The sequence below is a fragment of the Dendrobates tinctorius genome, unplaced genomic scaffold (assembly GCF_039654945.1).
Source record: "Dendrobates tinctorius isolate UK_male_01 unplaced genomic scaffold, ASM3965494v1 ptg000015l, whole genome shotgun sequence".
In the NCBI taxonomy this organism is placed as follows: domain Eukaryota; kingdom Metazoa; phylum Chordata; class Amphibia; order Anura; family Dendrobatidae; genus Dendrobates; species Dendrobates tinctorius.
In genome coordinates, this window is record NW_027361683.1 from 39,561,182 (window position 1) to 39,577,122 (window position 15,941).

At 44.7% G+C, this 15,941-nt stretch overlaps 2 protein-coding genes across 2 annotated transcripts in view; both read left to right on the forward strand.

Moving 5' to 3' along the window:
- Window positions 1-15,941, forward strand: part of ARID1A (AT-rich interaction domain 1A) — a 137,769-nt gene that overhangs the window by 15,322 nt on the left and 106,506 nt on the right. The window lies entirely within an intron of this gene.
- Window positions 2,082-13,497, forward strand: LOC141076392 (uncharacterized). The gene is made up of 2 exons (XM_073563848.1): window positions 2,082-3,947; window positions 4,132-13,497. Exon 2 carries the CDS (start codon window positions 10,115-10,117, stop codon window positions 11,108-11,110), a length of 996 nt encoding a protein of 331 aa, XP_073419949.1. The 5' UTR covers window positions 2,082-3,947; window positions 4,132-10,114; the 3' UTR covers window positions 11,111-13,497.

The window sequence follows — 15,941 nt, forward strand, 5'->3', positions numbered from 1 at the left end:
TTATGAAAAGAAATAAGCAAACAAAAAAATGCACATTTGGTATTTCCCCTTCAGATTGACCCAACCTATAAAATTGTCCCACTAGTTAACCCTTTTAGTGAAAACTGTAAAGAAACAAAACAACAAGGCTTCATCATACCTTGGAGCAAAAAAGACAAATGTAAATAAATATGGTATCTCCTAAAACTTCATTTTGTCCCACAAAAAATAAGCCTCCATACTGCTCCATCAGCGGAAAAATAAGTTATAGCGCTCAGAATAAAGCGATGCAAAAATGTATGTATATTTTTTTTTTATAAAATAGTTTGCAATAAAGCCAAACCATAAAGAATATATAAATGTGGTATCACTGTAATCATACTGACCAGAAGAATAATGCCTTACCAATTTAACTACACGTGGAATGGCATGAAAGACACCCCTCCAGAAAAAAAATTGTTCATTCTGCCTCCCAAAAATTGAAATATAGAAGCAACCAAAAAATGTTGTTTGACAAGGGTATCAATAAAAATGTGAACTCGTCCCACTAAAAGCAATCCGTTACATGACTAGGCCAAAATATGGAAAGCGTATAGCTATCAAAATATGGTGTTTTTTTGCAACAAAGTGTCTTTTAGTGTGTGACAGCAGCCAAACCAAACAATGCTATAAATCTGGCATCGATGTAATCGCCCCGACCCGAAGAGTAAAGTCACCTAATCACTTATATTGCATGAGGAAGAGTATAAAAAAAAAATGAATAAAGCCAATTATTCACCTGTTTTTTTTGTTTTTTTTTCTTCATTCTGCATCCCAAAGATTACGGTAAGGGTCGGGTCACATTTATTCTGCGCTGAGCACTTACTTAGGGTTTCTGTGTAAAATCTCTGAAATACGTGATTTAGACTGAACCCCACCCTTGGAGGAACATTCCCTATAATGAGGCAGATTGAGGCACTGTGGATGCCGTCTGGCCTATGATCTGGCAGTGTCCATCTTTTTAGGAGTGCCTAAAAGCGCGGTCCACCAGTTTTGTGCACTTTTAAAAAGGACACTGCTGAAAAGAGGCCAGACTGAGTCCAGAGTAACTGCTGCCTCACTATAGTGAGTGAATCCCTTGGGGGTTTCATCTGAATCTTGTTATTCGGAGATAGATGGAAACCTGAATGTAAGGGAATGTGCCCACGATCCGGAGTTGCTGTGGGTGTGACGCTGCATACTTATGCAGCATGAAACCCGCAGCAGCCAGCTGTTACAGCATAGTGGATGGGATTTTAAGAAATCCCATGTCCTCTGTTTCCACAGACGCTCGCAGAGACTGACATGTGGCTCGTTTTTCCAGACCGCAGCATGTCCATTTTTCTTGCAGGGACGGTGCCGGTCACTGCCAGGTGCCAAATTTTTACTTGGCAACGTCCACTGCTGGTTTCTGGAAAACGCCCACGGAGTCGAAATCGTCAGTAGACCTGTAGATAAATTCCCAAAGGAGTATAATTTCCAAAATGGGGTCACTTGAGGGGTTTGTTTTTTTTTTTTTTTTTTTTTTGCTTTTATACTACTTGGAGTCTCTGTATCTGTCCACAAACTCTTCTAGGAAAATCTGTGCTCCACAAGGCAGATGGCACTCTGTCCCTTCTGAGTCATATGACTAAGCAGTACTACATTTCTACATTCAGCAGAAATTGTGGGACAAATTTTGGTGCCATTTTACTCCTCTGTGTAAAATCTGGGGCTGAACAAAAATTTTGCTGGGAAAAATGTAACTTTTTTCCTTCATTGAGCAGTGAAGGAAAAAAAAAAATTCCGTGAACATCTGTGGTGTCAATATGATCACTGCACCGCTGGATGAATTCATTAAGAGGTGTATTTTGTAAAATTAGGTCATTTATGAGGGGGGAGGGGAGTTCTGGTACTTCAGAGGCTCTGCCAATGTGACATGGCACCCTCAAACCAGTGCAGTAAAGTCTGAACTTCATTATGGCGCCTCTTCCTTGCTGAGCTTTGCACTGTCCCGCAAAAGTAGAATGATCTCTCTAAGGTAATGAGCTTGTCAGTATATAGGAGAGGGGCAAACGTGCCTCCAGATGCGGTGTCCACCGGACATCTGATGGACACCGCATCTGGAGGCACGTTTGCCCCTCTCCTATATACTGACAAGCTCATTACCTTACAGAGATCATTCTCCTCAATGCCTAAAGCACCATCGTCCTTTCTGATAGATGCCTATAAGCTCTACACAATCTATATACCACACGTAACTGAAGAAGGTCACGTTGACCGAAACGTCTTTTTTTGTGTACTACAATAAACCGCCTTACAAATACCTTTAAGTTGAGTGCTAGGTTCATATTTGTTGCTTTAACGGTTTGGGAACCTAACCTTAGCACCATCTTGAGTTGTGCTCACGGTGTTCTTTCTATATGGAGCCATGTATTGTGAGTTTTTGCTTGCAAACCTCCTTCCATCAGCAAGGGCATAGAAGATGAAATGTGGATGGGTCTTTCAGCATAATGATCCCAAGCACACTGCCAGGGCAACGGAGTGGCTTCGTAAGAAGCATATGAAGGCCCTGGAGTGGCCTAGCCAGTCTCCAGACCTTAACCCCATAGAAAATCTTTGGATGGATTTGAAAGTCCGTTGTTACCAAGCGACAGGCCCAAAACAACACTGCTCTAGAGGAGATCTGCATGGAGGAATGGGTCAGCATACCACCAACAGTGTGTGCCAACCATGTGAAGACTTACAGAAAACATTTGACCTCTGTCATTATCAACAAAGGATATATATCAAAATATTGAGATTCCCTTGTGTTAATGACCAAATGCTTATTTTCCACCATAATTTGGAAAATCTTTCCAAATCAGACGATGATTTTCTGGATTTGTTTTCTCATTTTGACTTTCATAGTTGTGGTCTACCTATGATGTCAATTACAGGCTTCTCTCATCTTTTTAAGTGGGAGAACTTGCACAATTGGTGGCTGACTACTTCTCCCCCCCCCCCCCCCCCTCACTGTACACAGCATATTAGAATCCTCTATATTAGGGCTTACAGGTACTGGCCTTACCTTATATGGGAAAAACCTGGTGACCGTTCCCAACTTTGTGGTCTGTGGCCATAAGTCAGGCTATGAAAGCTGGCTTGCTGGATTCTTGAAGTACTTCTGCAGCAAGCAGTAGTGCCACACAATGGCTATAGAAGCCAAACAATGCAATATTTATAATGAAACCCAATTGCAACAATCATTTTTAGCCCATAGTGCACATATTCCCATGTAGACTGTGAGCATTCATGGTCGTCTCTCCTCCTGTACCAGTCAGTGACTCGTTTTTGTTCAAGATTATTGTACTTGTTTTCTATTATGTATACCGCTGTTCACATGTAAAGCGCTATGGAATAAATGGCGCGATAATATTTTGGATAACTAAAACTGTCATCATTGATATTAACACAATAGCTTCGGGTTAGCATATACTCATACTGTTTTTGTTTGTTTTTTTTCTCTAGCTTTTAATACAACATATTGCATTTACGGTATAGCTGACATCCAACCTTACCATAATGTCTGATTTGCAAACAATGACCCTTATTTACTAACATTTGGAATTGGAAACCTGTAAATGTAAATTATAAGAAATGGCTCAAGATTTAATTATGGCACTCAGTCCTAGTTGTTTTTCCTTATCTTGGTTAGTACTTTGGATCAGTACATAAAAATCAGGAGTGGAACTTAGAGAAAAATAGAATGATTAAAGAGTAATTATACTTTCAAGAGATTTTTTTCTTATATTTGGCAGGCACTTTCATTCCCTGCAGATCGTGTGGGGTCCGGGTCCTAAGCTCCCCACCGACTGCTCATTAGATCCTCGAACAGCGTGCATCAGGTGTCAGGAGCGAACAGCTCCTGTCTGAGCGCACATACAGATCAGGGCACAGATTCAATAGAAAGCATAAGTTTGGAAGCTAAGGTATGTTCATACTATGTGATTATGTTGAGCATTGTTTCCTTTTTTTTTTTTTTTTTTAACTTTTAAAACTTGATTTTGGAAATTTGCGGAAATCGCAATCATTCTCCCGTAATTCGTGGGGAAAATCTGGTAGTTTTCCTATAGCACCACCGCTGCGTAAATATTATGATTTTTATTTCTATAGTGCCAACATATTCCGCAGCACTTAATTCAGGCAATGTCGCACATTACAAAGTAATTCGTACCAAGAGGAATGATGGCCCTGCTCCCAACCAAACTTCTATGAAGAAAATAGGGGTAACACAAAAGGTAAATTTTAAAAAGTGTTTGTAGTGTATGGTCCAGCCAATAATATAAATGAGGCATTTAACTCTGTATGCATGGCTGTCTGGAGTCAGAGTCCGTGTCCATTTTGGTAGCGTCGGTATAAAATTGACCCACTCCTAAAATATATAAGTTGGGTACATTTAGTTCAATGCAGGATGTGGTGAATATTTTTCCATAATTTGGAAAAGCTATGGTATGTCCTATAAATGTATGTTTTGTTCCTGATGTAAGGATCTCTGCTTTTACTTGCATTGAGTCTGTGCTGCACTTTATATACAAGCTCCAGTGGAGAAGCTCCTCCTCTACAGCTCAGAGGAAAATGCATTGGGAAGGAATGCCTGCACTCCTCTCCGAACTGCAGGAAAAAGCTTGATTATTGTATCATCATTTTGATGAAAAGCCTGATGGTACTATTTTACTACAGTATGTCTTAAACATGAGCCATGTATTAGGGAGTTGGATGTTTAACGTATGTTACAGCCTTGGCTGCATGAACCGGTCACCAGCCACTATTTGTAGAAGTACAGATACAAAGTTCTACTGAGTGCTTGTTAATATAGCATTTACACTGTAGCCTTTCTATAGGTTATCTGTGTAAGGACAGGAAACTCTTTGCTATTGCCCTCCACTCATGCGAAGTTGAGGATCCAGAACAAGCAACTCTTCCCACTTCTCTGATAATTAATGGTTACTCTGTGGCTAAAGCACACATAAAGTCTTTTGAAGTCTTGGCTAAATGTGTGGAAATGTCAATTCATAGTTTATGAAATGTTTAGGTACAGTCTTTAATTTCATCCTTTTAAAAGACTAAATTTGTCCTCTTATATATACCCTGTTGCTTATATAGTAATATATTGCACTGTGCAGTGAAGAAGTTGCTCACAAGTTATTGCACCCATCAGGCCAAATGCATCTCAAACACTTGCATATCAACATCAATTTCATGCATATACCATACCAGCTATTGCTATTGGCCAGCAATCCTTGGAAAAAGAAATTAGGAAATCTGTCTTCAGAGTACATCGGTTCTGAAACAGAGATGAATGTTCACACTTTTTTTTTTTTTTTTTTTTTTCTCCTGCCCCAAAAACCAGAGTGTCAGTGCTGCATACAATACACATTTTGCAGTGGTTTCACATGCGGTTTTCACCTGTACAAAATGATTGGGGGAGAAGTGCTGCAAAAGCTGAAAGAATTTACATACTGCGCGTTTGCAAAATCGGAGCAGGGCTCAAAATAAGTGTGAAAGAGAGTTGGGGGAAAAAAAAAAAAGTGCGCATGAGATTTCAGCCATCTTATTGATTATGAGAGCACTGTGAAACACTATTTACTCACCAAATGCACTGTAAAAAAACACCACATGTAATGTTGCGTAGTTGCCAAATACACTGAAAAAAAAAAAGCCATACGTCTTGGTTCTCACAGTTCCATGGAAAACTGTAACTGCTATCTCCCATCTCGGCAATAAAATGTAATAACTGAAGACATTTTTTTGCCCGCAAATTAACATTTTTGAGAGAGAAGGAAAAAGCACCTGGGGGTTCAAGGTGCTCACCACACATCTAGATACATTCCTTGAGTCAAGTTTCTAAAATGGGGTCATTTGTGGGGAATTTCCACTGTGCCTACATCAGGGGCTCTCCAAACGCGACATAGCGTTTGCCCTCAATTTTAGCCAATTTTACTTTCAAAAAGACAACTGGTGCTCCTTCCCTTCTGAGCCCTGCTGTGTGCCCAAACAGTGGTTTTCCCCCACATATGGGGTATCGACATGCTCGGAGAAATTGCACAGCAAATTTTGAAGTCCATTTTCTCCTGCTTCCCTTGCAAAATTGGGTGTAAATTTACATTTTTGTGACACAAAGATAAATATTCATTTTTTTCTTTCCACGTTCCAAAAACTCCTGTGAAGCACCAGAAGGGTTAATAAACTTCTTGAATGTGGTTTTGAGCACCTTGAGTGCAGTTTTTACAATGGTGTCCCTTTTGGGTATTTTCTGTAATATAGACCTCTTAAAGTCACTTCAAATGTGATCATTAAAAAAAAAAAAAAAAATTCTTGGCATGATGAGAAATTGCTGATCAATTGTTAACCCTTATAACTTACAAAAAAATTGTGTTTTCAGCGATTGTGCTGATGTAAAGTTGACATGTGGGAAATGTTTAACTATGTTGTGCAATATGACGCTCTGATTTAAAGGCATACAAGTTAAAAGTTCGAAAACTTCAAAATTTTAGCCAAATTTCCATATTTGCCATATTGCCACCCCCTTGGGTAAAAAACATGTTTTTTTCCATTCTTTGCAGTTAGGGCTAGGGTTAGAGTTACTGTTGGGGTTAGGGCTGTGTTGGGAGTTAGAATTGGGGGGGGGGGGGGTGTTTAGGCACGTCAGGGGTCTCTAAATGCGACATGGCACCCGCCATTGATCCCAGCTAATTTTGCGTTCAAAATGTCAAACAGTTGTTCCTCCCTTCCGAGCCCTGCCATGTTCCCAAACAGTGGCTTTCCCCTACGTATGGAGTTTTGATGCACCATCCATTTTCTCCCGATACCCCTGTAAAAATAAAGTTTGGATCTAAAGTAAATTTTTTGTGAAAAAAGTGAAATGTTCATTTTTTTTTTTTCCTTCCACATTGCTTTAGTCCTTGTGAAGCACCTGAAGGGTTAATAAACATCTTGAATGTGGTTTTTGAGCACCTGAGGGGTGCAGTTTTTAGAATGGTGTCACTTTTGGGTACTTTCTGTCATATTGACCACACAAACTACAAATGTGAGATGGTCCCTTTAAAAAAAAAAAAAAAAAAAAAAGTTTAGTAAATTGTTGGAAAAATGAGAAATTGCTGGTCAATTTTTAACCCTTATGTCCTAACAAAAAAAATTGTTTCCTAAATTGTGCTGATGTAAAGTAGACATGTGGGAAATGTTATTTATTAACTATTTTGTGCGATATGACTCTCTGATTTAAGGGCATGAAAATTAAGTTTGAAAATTGCAGAGCTTACAAAATATTTTGCCAAATTCCTGTCTTCACAAATAAATGCAAGTTATATTGAAGAAATTTTACCACTAACATGAAGTACAATATGTTACAAAAAAATCTCAATCAGTGGGATCCGCTTAAGCGTTCCAGAGCTATAACCTCAAAGTGACGCTGGTCAGAATTGTAAAAATTGGTTTGGTCACTAAGGGATTAAAGGGCACCTGTCAGGTCATACAACCACCAGTGGTTGTCTGCAGATGTAAATTCCCTGTCTAACAGTACCTTTTATTACATTAGACACAAACAGATCTTTAGAAAAAGTATTTCTAAAGTCAGTTTGATATGTAAGTGAGGGCTTTGACCAGTCAGTGCGGTGTTGGTGTCCCCACTATCTAGCCCACTTACATGTTATCACGCCCCTGTGGGCATAATATGAATTACAAGTGCTATACTTGCCTTGCGCATGCACTCAGCTTCTTTTCCCTCACTGTATTCATTCTCTGAAGCCGGGTGTCCGTGTGCCGACTTCAGAGAGGTGCACTGCAAAGTGTAAAGTTTGTTTTGGAGTGTTGAACTTTTTATATCGCCCCCTCTACCCCAGGCATAAAGATTTGACATGTTAAACTTTTTTTTTTCCTGGACGTCCACCTGACAGCACCATGGAGGATGTACCCCTCCTCACAGGGACAGGAAAAGCACACGAGAGGTTAAAAGGTCATGTCCCACCCCCTCTCCCCCAGTGTTTTCCTGTCCCTGCACGGAGGGACACACGAGAGACCGCTGTGAACTTACCGGAGGGGCTCAGGGGATCGTGCGGCCAGTCCAATCCTTCCCCTGTCAAGAGGTCCCGGGACCGAAACTCCCCGAGGGGGAGTCCCTCTGCTCCAAAGGCCAGGAGCAGGACGACGCTCCAGGAGGGAGCCGTTCCTCCCTGTGGGAGGCTCTCGGCTCCAGGATACACCCTGCCTTAGCAGGCGAAGGTCGGCTCCCTGTAGGCGGCTGGCTGGGCAGGCACCGACAGAGAAACAGCGCGGTCGGCGCAGGCTGCGGCTCCAGCAGTCCGCCATAGCAGGCGGAGGTCGGCTTCCCGCAGGCGGCTGGCCGAGCGGGCACCGGCGCAGCCCGGGCAGGAAGTGGAAGGAAGCGGCCTATCGCGAGAGTTCCGCGTTATGTCCGGTGGCGTCGCACGCCGGGTTTGAATTCCAGCGCGCGCTCCAGAGGCCCACATCGCTCTGGAAGCACAGATCGCGCAGGATGGAAGGAAACGCTCTGGCAGGTGGAGGGGTAAGTGCGCCTGGCGCAGACCACCCTCCCCACACTCATTTCCATAGCCCGGGACTGAGACGGTTACCCCATCTTGTATTATTAGGATAAGGGACCCCCAGCAGAATCCCCCTCTGGGGTGAAGGACCCGGCTAAAGCCACCTCCAAGTCGGTCCGATGCCCCGTATGCAGGGTAAAGCTGCCAGACACCTATAACAAGACCCTATGTGGGCCCTGTACCTCTAGGGTCATAGGTGAGGAACAACCATCCCTCCTTTCCGAGGTGAGATCATTGATAAGGGAGGAAGTCCAGGCCTCTAGAGCCAGCCTCACACGACATCAGTCCCCCAGCCCAGGGCCGAGCCGCAAGCGCCCAAGGTGGGAAGCAGATCCAGTTTTGGAAGCAAGCCCTAGCGAGGAGTCCGACTTCCGTGATTCAGATCAGGAGGAAGAAGGCGAGATCCCGGGGGATAGACAGGACCAGGGCAGGAAGTACCTGTTCAGACTGGAGGACACGGACGAGTTGGTCCAAGCAGTCAGAAATACTATGCAAATGGAGGAAATCCCTAAACCGCAGTCCAGACAGGACTTAATGTTTGGAGGACTGGTGGCTCGGAGACAGGTCATGTTCCCCGTAAGTGAGCACATCAAGACGATGGTCCAGGAGGAGTGGAAAGAGGCAGAACGTCGGTTGATACTCTCCCGAGACTTTAAGAATAGACTGCCTTTTGATCCCGAGGAAACACGGGCAGGGGACGAAGTCCCTAAAATAGACGTTCCAGTAGCCAAGGTTACCAAGAAGACGGCCATCCCATTTGAGGACTCGTCAAGTCTCTGAGACCCGATGGATAGGAAGGCGGACGTCTTGTTAAAAAGAACATGCGAGACGTCGGCGGCTCTTATTAGGGCCAACATAGCAGCCACCTCGGTGGCCAGGTCCTATGTTTTTGTGGATGGGGCAGTTGGAGGAGCACCTAACCATCAAGACCCCTAGATCACAGATCCTAGCATCACTTCCCCTTATGAAATCGGCCACGGCGTTTCTATCAGATATGTCGGCGGAGTCAGTGAGGTTTGCAGCCAGAAACAGCTCCCTCTCTAATGCAGCCCGAAGAGCAGTCTGGCTTACATCCTGGTCGGGAGATAACGCTTCTAAAACAAAGCTATGCGCTATCCCCTTCTCGGGCCTGAGGGTATTTGGTCCATCCTTAGATAACATTCTAGAGCAAGTGTCCGATAAAAATAAAGGGTTCCCAGAGGAAAAACCCAAGCGGCCCCAGTCCTTTCGGAGAGGCTCCTTCTCTAGGAGACAGACGGACTTCAAGGGTCAGGCTAGGTCCAATAGAGGCTCCTATAGGAGCTCCTACAGCCAGGGTGGGAGGAACAAGGGTTCCCTGTTCACATCAACATCCAGATCTAGGAGGCAATGACACCATAGGTATTGGAGGGAGACTGCGCCATTTCGCAGCAAACTGGTCCCGAATCACACACAATCAGTGGGTCCTCAGAACCATCACGGAGGGCTACAGTATAGAGCTCTACTCTCCTCCCCCCGACAGATATGTTGCCCCCACCGTTGTCCTGGCGGACTCCGCAATGTGGACGGATCTTCAGGGCATGGTCAACTCAAAGGTTATAGTACCAGTTCCCCCGACGGAAAGAGGAAGAGGGCATTACTCTTCCCTGTTCTCGGTCGCAAAAGCATCCGGCGAGGCCCGTACCATCATAAACCTGAAACCACTAAATGCCTGGGTCAGGTACAAGAGATTCCAGATGGAATCAATCCGATCTGCAGTATTCCTAATAGACAGGGACGCAGTTATGTGCACCCTAGACCTAAAGAAGGCATACTATCAGGTCCCTATCCATCCCTCATCCCAGAGGCTACTAAGGTTTGCGGTCAGTTTACCAGCCCGGACCTGCCACTTGCAGTTTCAGTGCCTTCCATTTGGGTTAGCTTCAGCTCCCAGAATCTTAACAAAGCTGGTGATGGAGATGGTAGCCTACCTGAGGGATCAAGGTATCGTGATCATTCCATATCTAGACTACTTACTACTGGTGGCAAAGTCAGAAGAAGCGCTCATTCGAGACAGAAACAGAGCAACGACCGTAATGGAGTCCCTTGGCTGGGTGATCAATTGGACGAAGTCGGACCTCAGGCCAGAGACAAAGAAAGTATTCCTCGGCGTCCTTCTAGACTCGGCCAGCAGAATATCCCGGCTACCCAAGAGGAAGCAGAAAACTATTCAGGCCAGGGTCGGAGGCCTGTTGGAGCAGCAAGGCTCCATAAGAGAGGCAATGGAAGTTTTGGGCCTCATGACGGCCTGCATCCCATGTGTCCGATGGGCGCAGTTCCACTCGAGATCATTACAGAGGGAAATCCTCGCAAAATGGGACAGAAGGCAGACGTCGCTCGACAAACCCCTATGGCTGCCAGAACGGGTGAAAGAGTCCTTACGGTGGTGGACACAGCCCAGAAACCTTCAGGTGGGCGTACTATGGATAACCTCTCCATACGTGATAGTCAGCACAGACTCCAGTACGTGGGGATGGGGAGCCCACATAGAAGGGAAGATCTTCCAGGGAAGATGACCAGTAGACATCAGAACCAGATCCTCCAATTTCAGAGAGCTCTACGCGGTCCGGGAAGCGCTGCGGCGAAACCAGGCGGTACTAAGGAATCGTCACGTTCGCATATTATCCGACAATGTAATGGCAGTGGCATTCCTGAAGCACCAGGGAGGGCCCAGACATCAACCACTGCAGGCCCTGGCGGGAAGAATATTCGCTTGGGCAGAACGAACAGTCCGATCAGTAACCGCAGTGCACTTAGAAGGTTCCCAGAACGAAGTAGCAGACTACTTGAGCAGACAACACATCCACTCGACAGTGGGAACTGAACGGGGAAATCTTCAACCATCTGTCAGCGTTGGGGGACCCCCCCAGTATAGATCTATTCGCACGCCGAAAACGCAAAGGTTCCCAGACTCTACTCCTTGAATCCGGCGGACCATCCGGAGGCCGTAGACACCCTGAGCCAGACTTGGGGAGAACCCCTCTCTTATGCGTTCCCACCACTGGCTCTCATACCGGCAGTGCTCAGGAAGATACGTGAGGACCACGCAAGAGTGATGTTGATTGTCCCATACTGGCCGAGGAGAAGCTGGTTTTCCCTGCTAGGAGCCATGGCAGTAGGAAATCCAGTCGAACTACCCCTTTGGAAGGACATCATTCACCAGGGCCCGATCCACCACCCGAACCCAGCAAGACTCCACCTATCGGCTTGGATCCTGAGAGAGACATCCTGAAGGCAAAGGGGTTGTCGGATCAGGTCATATCCACCCTACAGGCCAGTAGGAAGCCGGTGACATCCGCAATCTATCGAAAGATATGGAAAAGATTCTGTCTGGAGGGTGGCAGGTCCGATCTCGTGGCAGGCACCCCTGACCTCCCTAGCATACTAAACTTTTTGCAGTCAGGGTTTAATAAAGGCCTTAAGCCCAGCACTCTAAAAGTCCAGATTTCGGCCTTGAGTGCCTTCTTCGATTACCAGTTAGCTTCCCATCCCTGGGTAATAAGATTCATAAGAGCCATGCAGCGCCTGCGCCCCACGATTAGGCAGCTCACCCCGCCTTGGAACCTGGGCCTGGTACTCGGGTTTCTCTGTACAGACCCCTATGCCCCCCGCGAGAAATTAACAATCTCTTGCTCGTAAGACGGCCTTCCTGGTAGCCATTACTACGGCCAAAAGAATAGGGGAGATCCAGGCCCTGTCCACTAAGGACCCATATCTCCAGATAAGAGACGACTGTATAATCTTAAGATTGGACCTGGCATTTATCCCAAAGGTAGCCTCTTCTAAAAATATAAACCAGGAGATGGTGTTACCATCTTTCTGCGATAATCCCCGTAATAAAAAGGAAGAGCGTCTTCACTCACTGGATGTGAGGCGCGCAGTCCTAGACTATCTTAAGGCCACCAATAGTTGGCACATTGACCCAAATATGTTAATCCTTTTTTGGGGGTAAAAATAAGGGGGAAAAAAGCCTCTAAGGCGTCCATCGCACGATGGATTACCTCAGTAATCTGTCGCCTACCAAGCCGAAAGCGCCAGTCCGCCAAATTCCGTAAAGGCCCACTCTGAGGGTAGTATCGGCCTCATGGGCCGAACGGGCGGGGGCCTCGGTCGATCAAATCTGTAGAGCAGCAACCTGGGCCAATCTTAATACATTCTGTAAGCACTATAAGCTTGATGTGTTATCTGGTCAACAGACCGCATTTGGGAGAAAAGTTCTCCAGGCGGTAATCCCACCCTGAGGAGGTGCTTTGGTACTCTCCATGGTGCTGTCAGGTGGCCGTCCTGGAAAATAGGTATTAGACCTACCGGTAATGATGTTTCCAGGAGTCCATCCTGACAGCATGAGTAGTTCCCTCCCTATTTATGTTATCTTATGATTATTTCTTGTCATATGCTGTAATATGATTGTTTCATTAAAGTGTAACTTGCATTATCCACGTTGTGGTACTTGTTAAATCACTGAGGGAGAGGGGGTGGGACGTGACCTTTTAACCTCTCGTGTGCTTTTCCTGTCCCTGTAAGGAGGAGGGGGATGTCCTCCATGGTGCTGTTAGGATGGACTCCTGGAAACATCATTACCGGTAGGTCTTATACCTATTTTCTCTTGTACATATGTTCTCCAATTTTGGATCAATGTGAAGCATATTCATAAAGTAAGTTAAGCTGTTTTGGAGCAAATGTGCTGTAATATCCACATGTTAAAATCTAAAATTGCTGTAAGCAGGACCTGCCACCAGAGCATAAATGGGATGTTCTTTACTGTTTCTTTACTTTCACCGTTCACTTTTTAAAGGGAATCTGTCACCCATTCAGGATTCTATTAGGACTTTTGATTCCCCCCCGACCCCGCAACTTTGATGCATAAATACCTTTTTTGTCTTGCTGGAGATGTATGGAAATCGCCGCGGTCCGGTCCGATGGGCAGGGCTTATGCGCCTTCTCTCCCCCCCCCCCCCCCCCCCTTGGCTTGCTGAACGTAATCTTCATCTGTGAATATCAGATTCCGTAGTTTTCCACACTTGCGCATTGAAAAGGCCTCCGGCGCTTGCGCAGTATGCTTTGCCAAACTGTGGGCAAAGCATATAGTTGGTACTGCGCAAGCGCCAGTATTTTTCAGCGCGGTCTATGCCCTGGAAGTCTTCACATGCAGGAGACACGCTGCGTTCTAATCACTCAGGTAAATCTACAAGTGTTCACTAAATAGTGAACACGATCTAACTAAAGGACCTGTCACACTAAGTGGTGTCGCTAGCAATATCGCTATAACGTCACAAATCCAGTGACGTTATAGCGATATTGCTAGCGACAGCAATATCGCTATAACGTCACTGGATTTGTGACGTAGCAGCGATATTGCTAGCGATATCGCTATGTGTGATACTTGCCTCCGACCGGCTCCCCTGCTGATCGCGCGAGAACGTCCTGGACCATTTCTCGTCGTCGGCTTCCTGAGACGACGCGGGCGGGGACGACGTCAGGATTGCCTCGTCTGACAGGTAACGACCCCCGACCGCTGCTATGTCGCTGGTGAGATCTGCCTGTGTGGCAGCTCACTAGTGACCACTTAGTGATGCACCAGGGATCCTGAAGTGTGACAGTACCTTTACTTGTGTCTGCATCTCTGACAGTTATATGGTATGCATTGCTATAGCTGATAACTGCAATCAGACTGCAGAAAGTGAAAGTCCGATGGAGGGAATAAGTAAAGAGGAAAAAAAAGCAACTTATTTTTAGTGTGTGATAACAGCTCAACATAAAAAAGGTATAAGTTTGGTATCACTGTAAGCGCACCGACTCGAAGAATAAAACATTCTTCTTCTGTGGTTTTGTTCATTCTACCTTACAGAGATTGTAGTAAGCCTCAAAGCATGTTTATCCTGCTCTCTGCGCTTAGCGCTTATATCGAGGATTCCATGTAAATGTTCAAAATACGGAAATACGTGATTCAGATGGAGCCCCCAACGGAATATTTCCTATAATGAGGCAGATGGAGATGCTCTGGATGCTGTCTGGCCTATAATCTGGTGGTTTGTGTTTAAGTGTGCATAAAAGCACGGTCTGTCACAGTTTTGGGCACCTCTGAAAAGGACACCACTGAACGGAGGCCAGACTGAGTCCAGAGTAACTCTGCTGCCTCATTAGTGAATGGATCAGGTCATTCGAAGATTTAGATTGAAACCACGATGCAAGTGCTCAGCGTAGCGCACAGGATAAATGTTTTGTGAAATGTTCCCAATAAAAGCTTCAACTTAATGCACAAGTAAAGCAAGTCCCCACTCGTGTCTGTCATCTGACAATTGAAATATAAGGAGCTTCCATTTTACCGGTAGCACAAAGTATTCTGAAAAGCGTTGGCTCCATGTCTCCCAAAAGAAATCCAGTGAATTCTGTGCCCCCAAATTCAAGTGTCCCCTCATACCATGCACTGTCCTCCCTCCCCCACTGCATCTAGCTTACTCTCTGATTTTGAGCCAGTCACAGAAGAAGTAAGCAGGCTCCTTGCATCTTCTCGCCCAACCACTTACACCAGTGACCCATTTCCGTCACATCTCCTCCAGTCCCTTTCCCCTGCTGTCACCAGGGCTGTGAAGTCGGTAAGCCAAACCTGCGACTCCGACTCCTCAATTTCCGTTACTCCGACTCCACGACTCCGACTCCCACATATATTGCTTATATTTAAGTGAAAAATTATTCTAGTACAATGTGAACATCAGACATTAAATCATTTTTATGATACAATAATCAAGATATTTAGATATTCCAATAAATATTATGTTCTACAACTTTAGAACACAAAACTGTAATAAATTGTAAACATGTAATACACTGTTATATCAAATATATATATATATATATATATATATATATATATATATATTTGTGTGTATATATACACTATGTAATAAACTATAAGTGGCAAAAAAACAGTTTTCAACAAACATGCTAAATAACATTTGTGCAGTCTATGAATTTGTTCTAAGAAATAAAATTGCCTCCATCAGATTCTCCTTCATAGATGACCTCAAATCTGACCTAATAATAATTTTAAGGCTAGAGAACAACCTCTCTACAGTAACTTGGGTTGGAGGCATGCCGTAACCACATGGGCAACATCTCTAACAATTTCCGGGTATAAAGGAATTGCCTCATGCACAGTCAGTTTTGATGAACGGTTGAATTTTTCTATTTCTTTGAGAACAAGTGAAACATTTTGCTTAAATATGGTCAATCTGCTTGCTATAGGAGACAGAGTGAAATCTTTTTCCTTGCGGCAACGCTTTGCCTGCTCCATGTCATCCAAATACTTGTCAAAGTCAAACTCCTCATCTGATGAGGATGAAGATA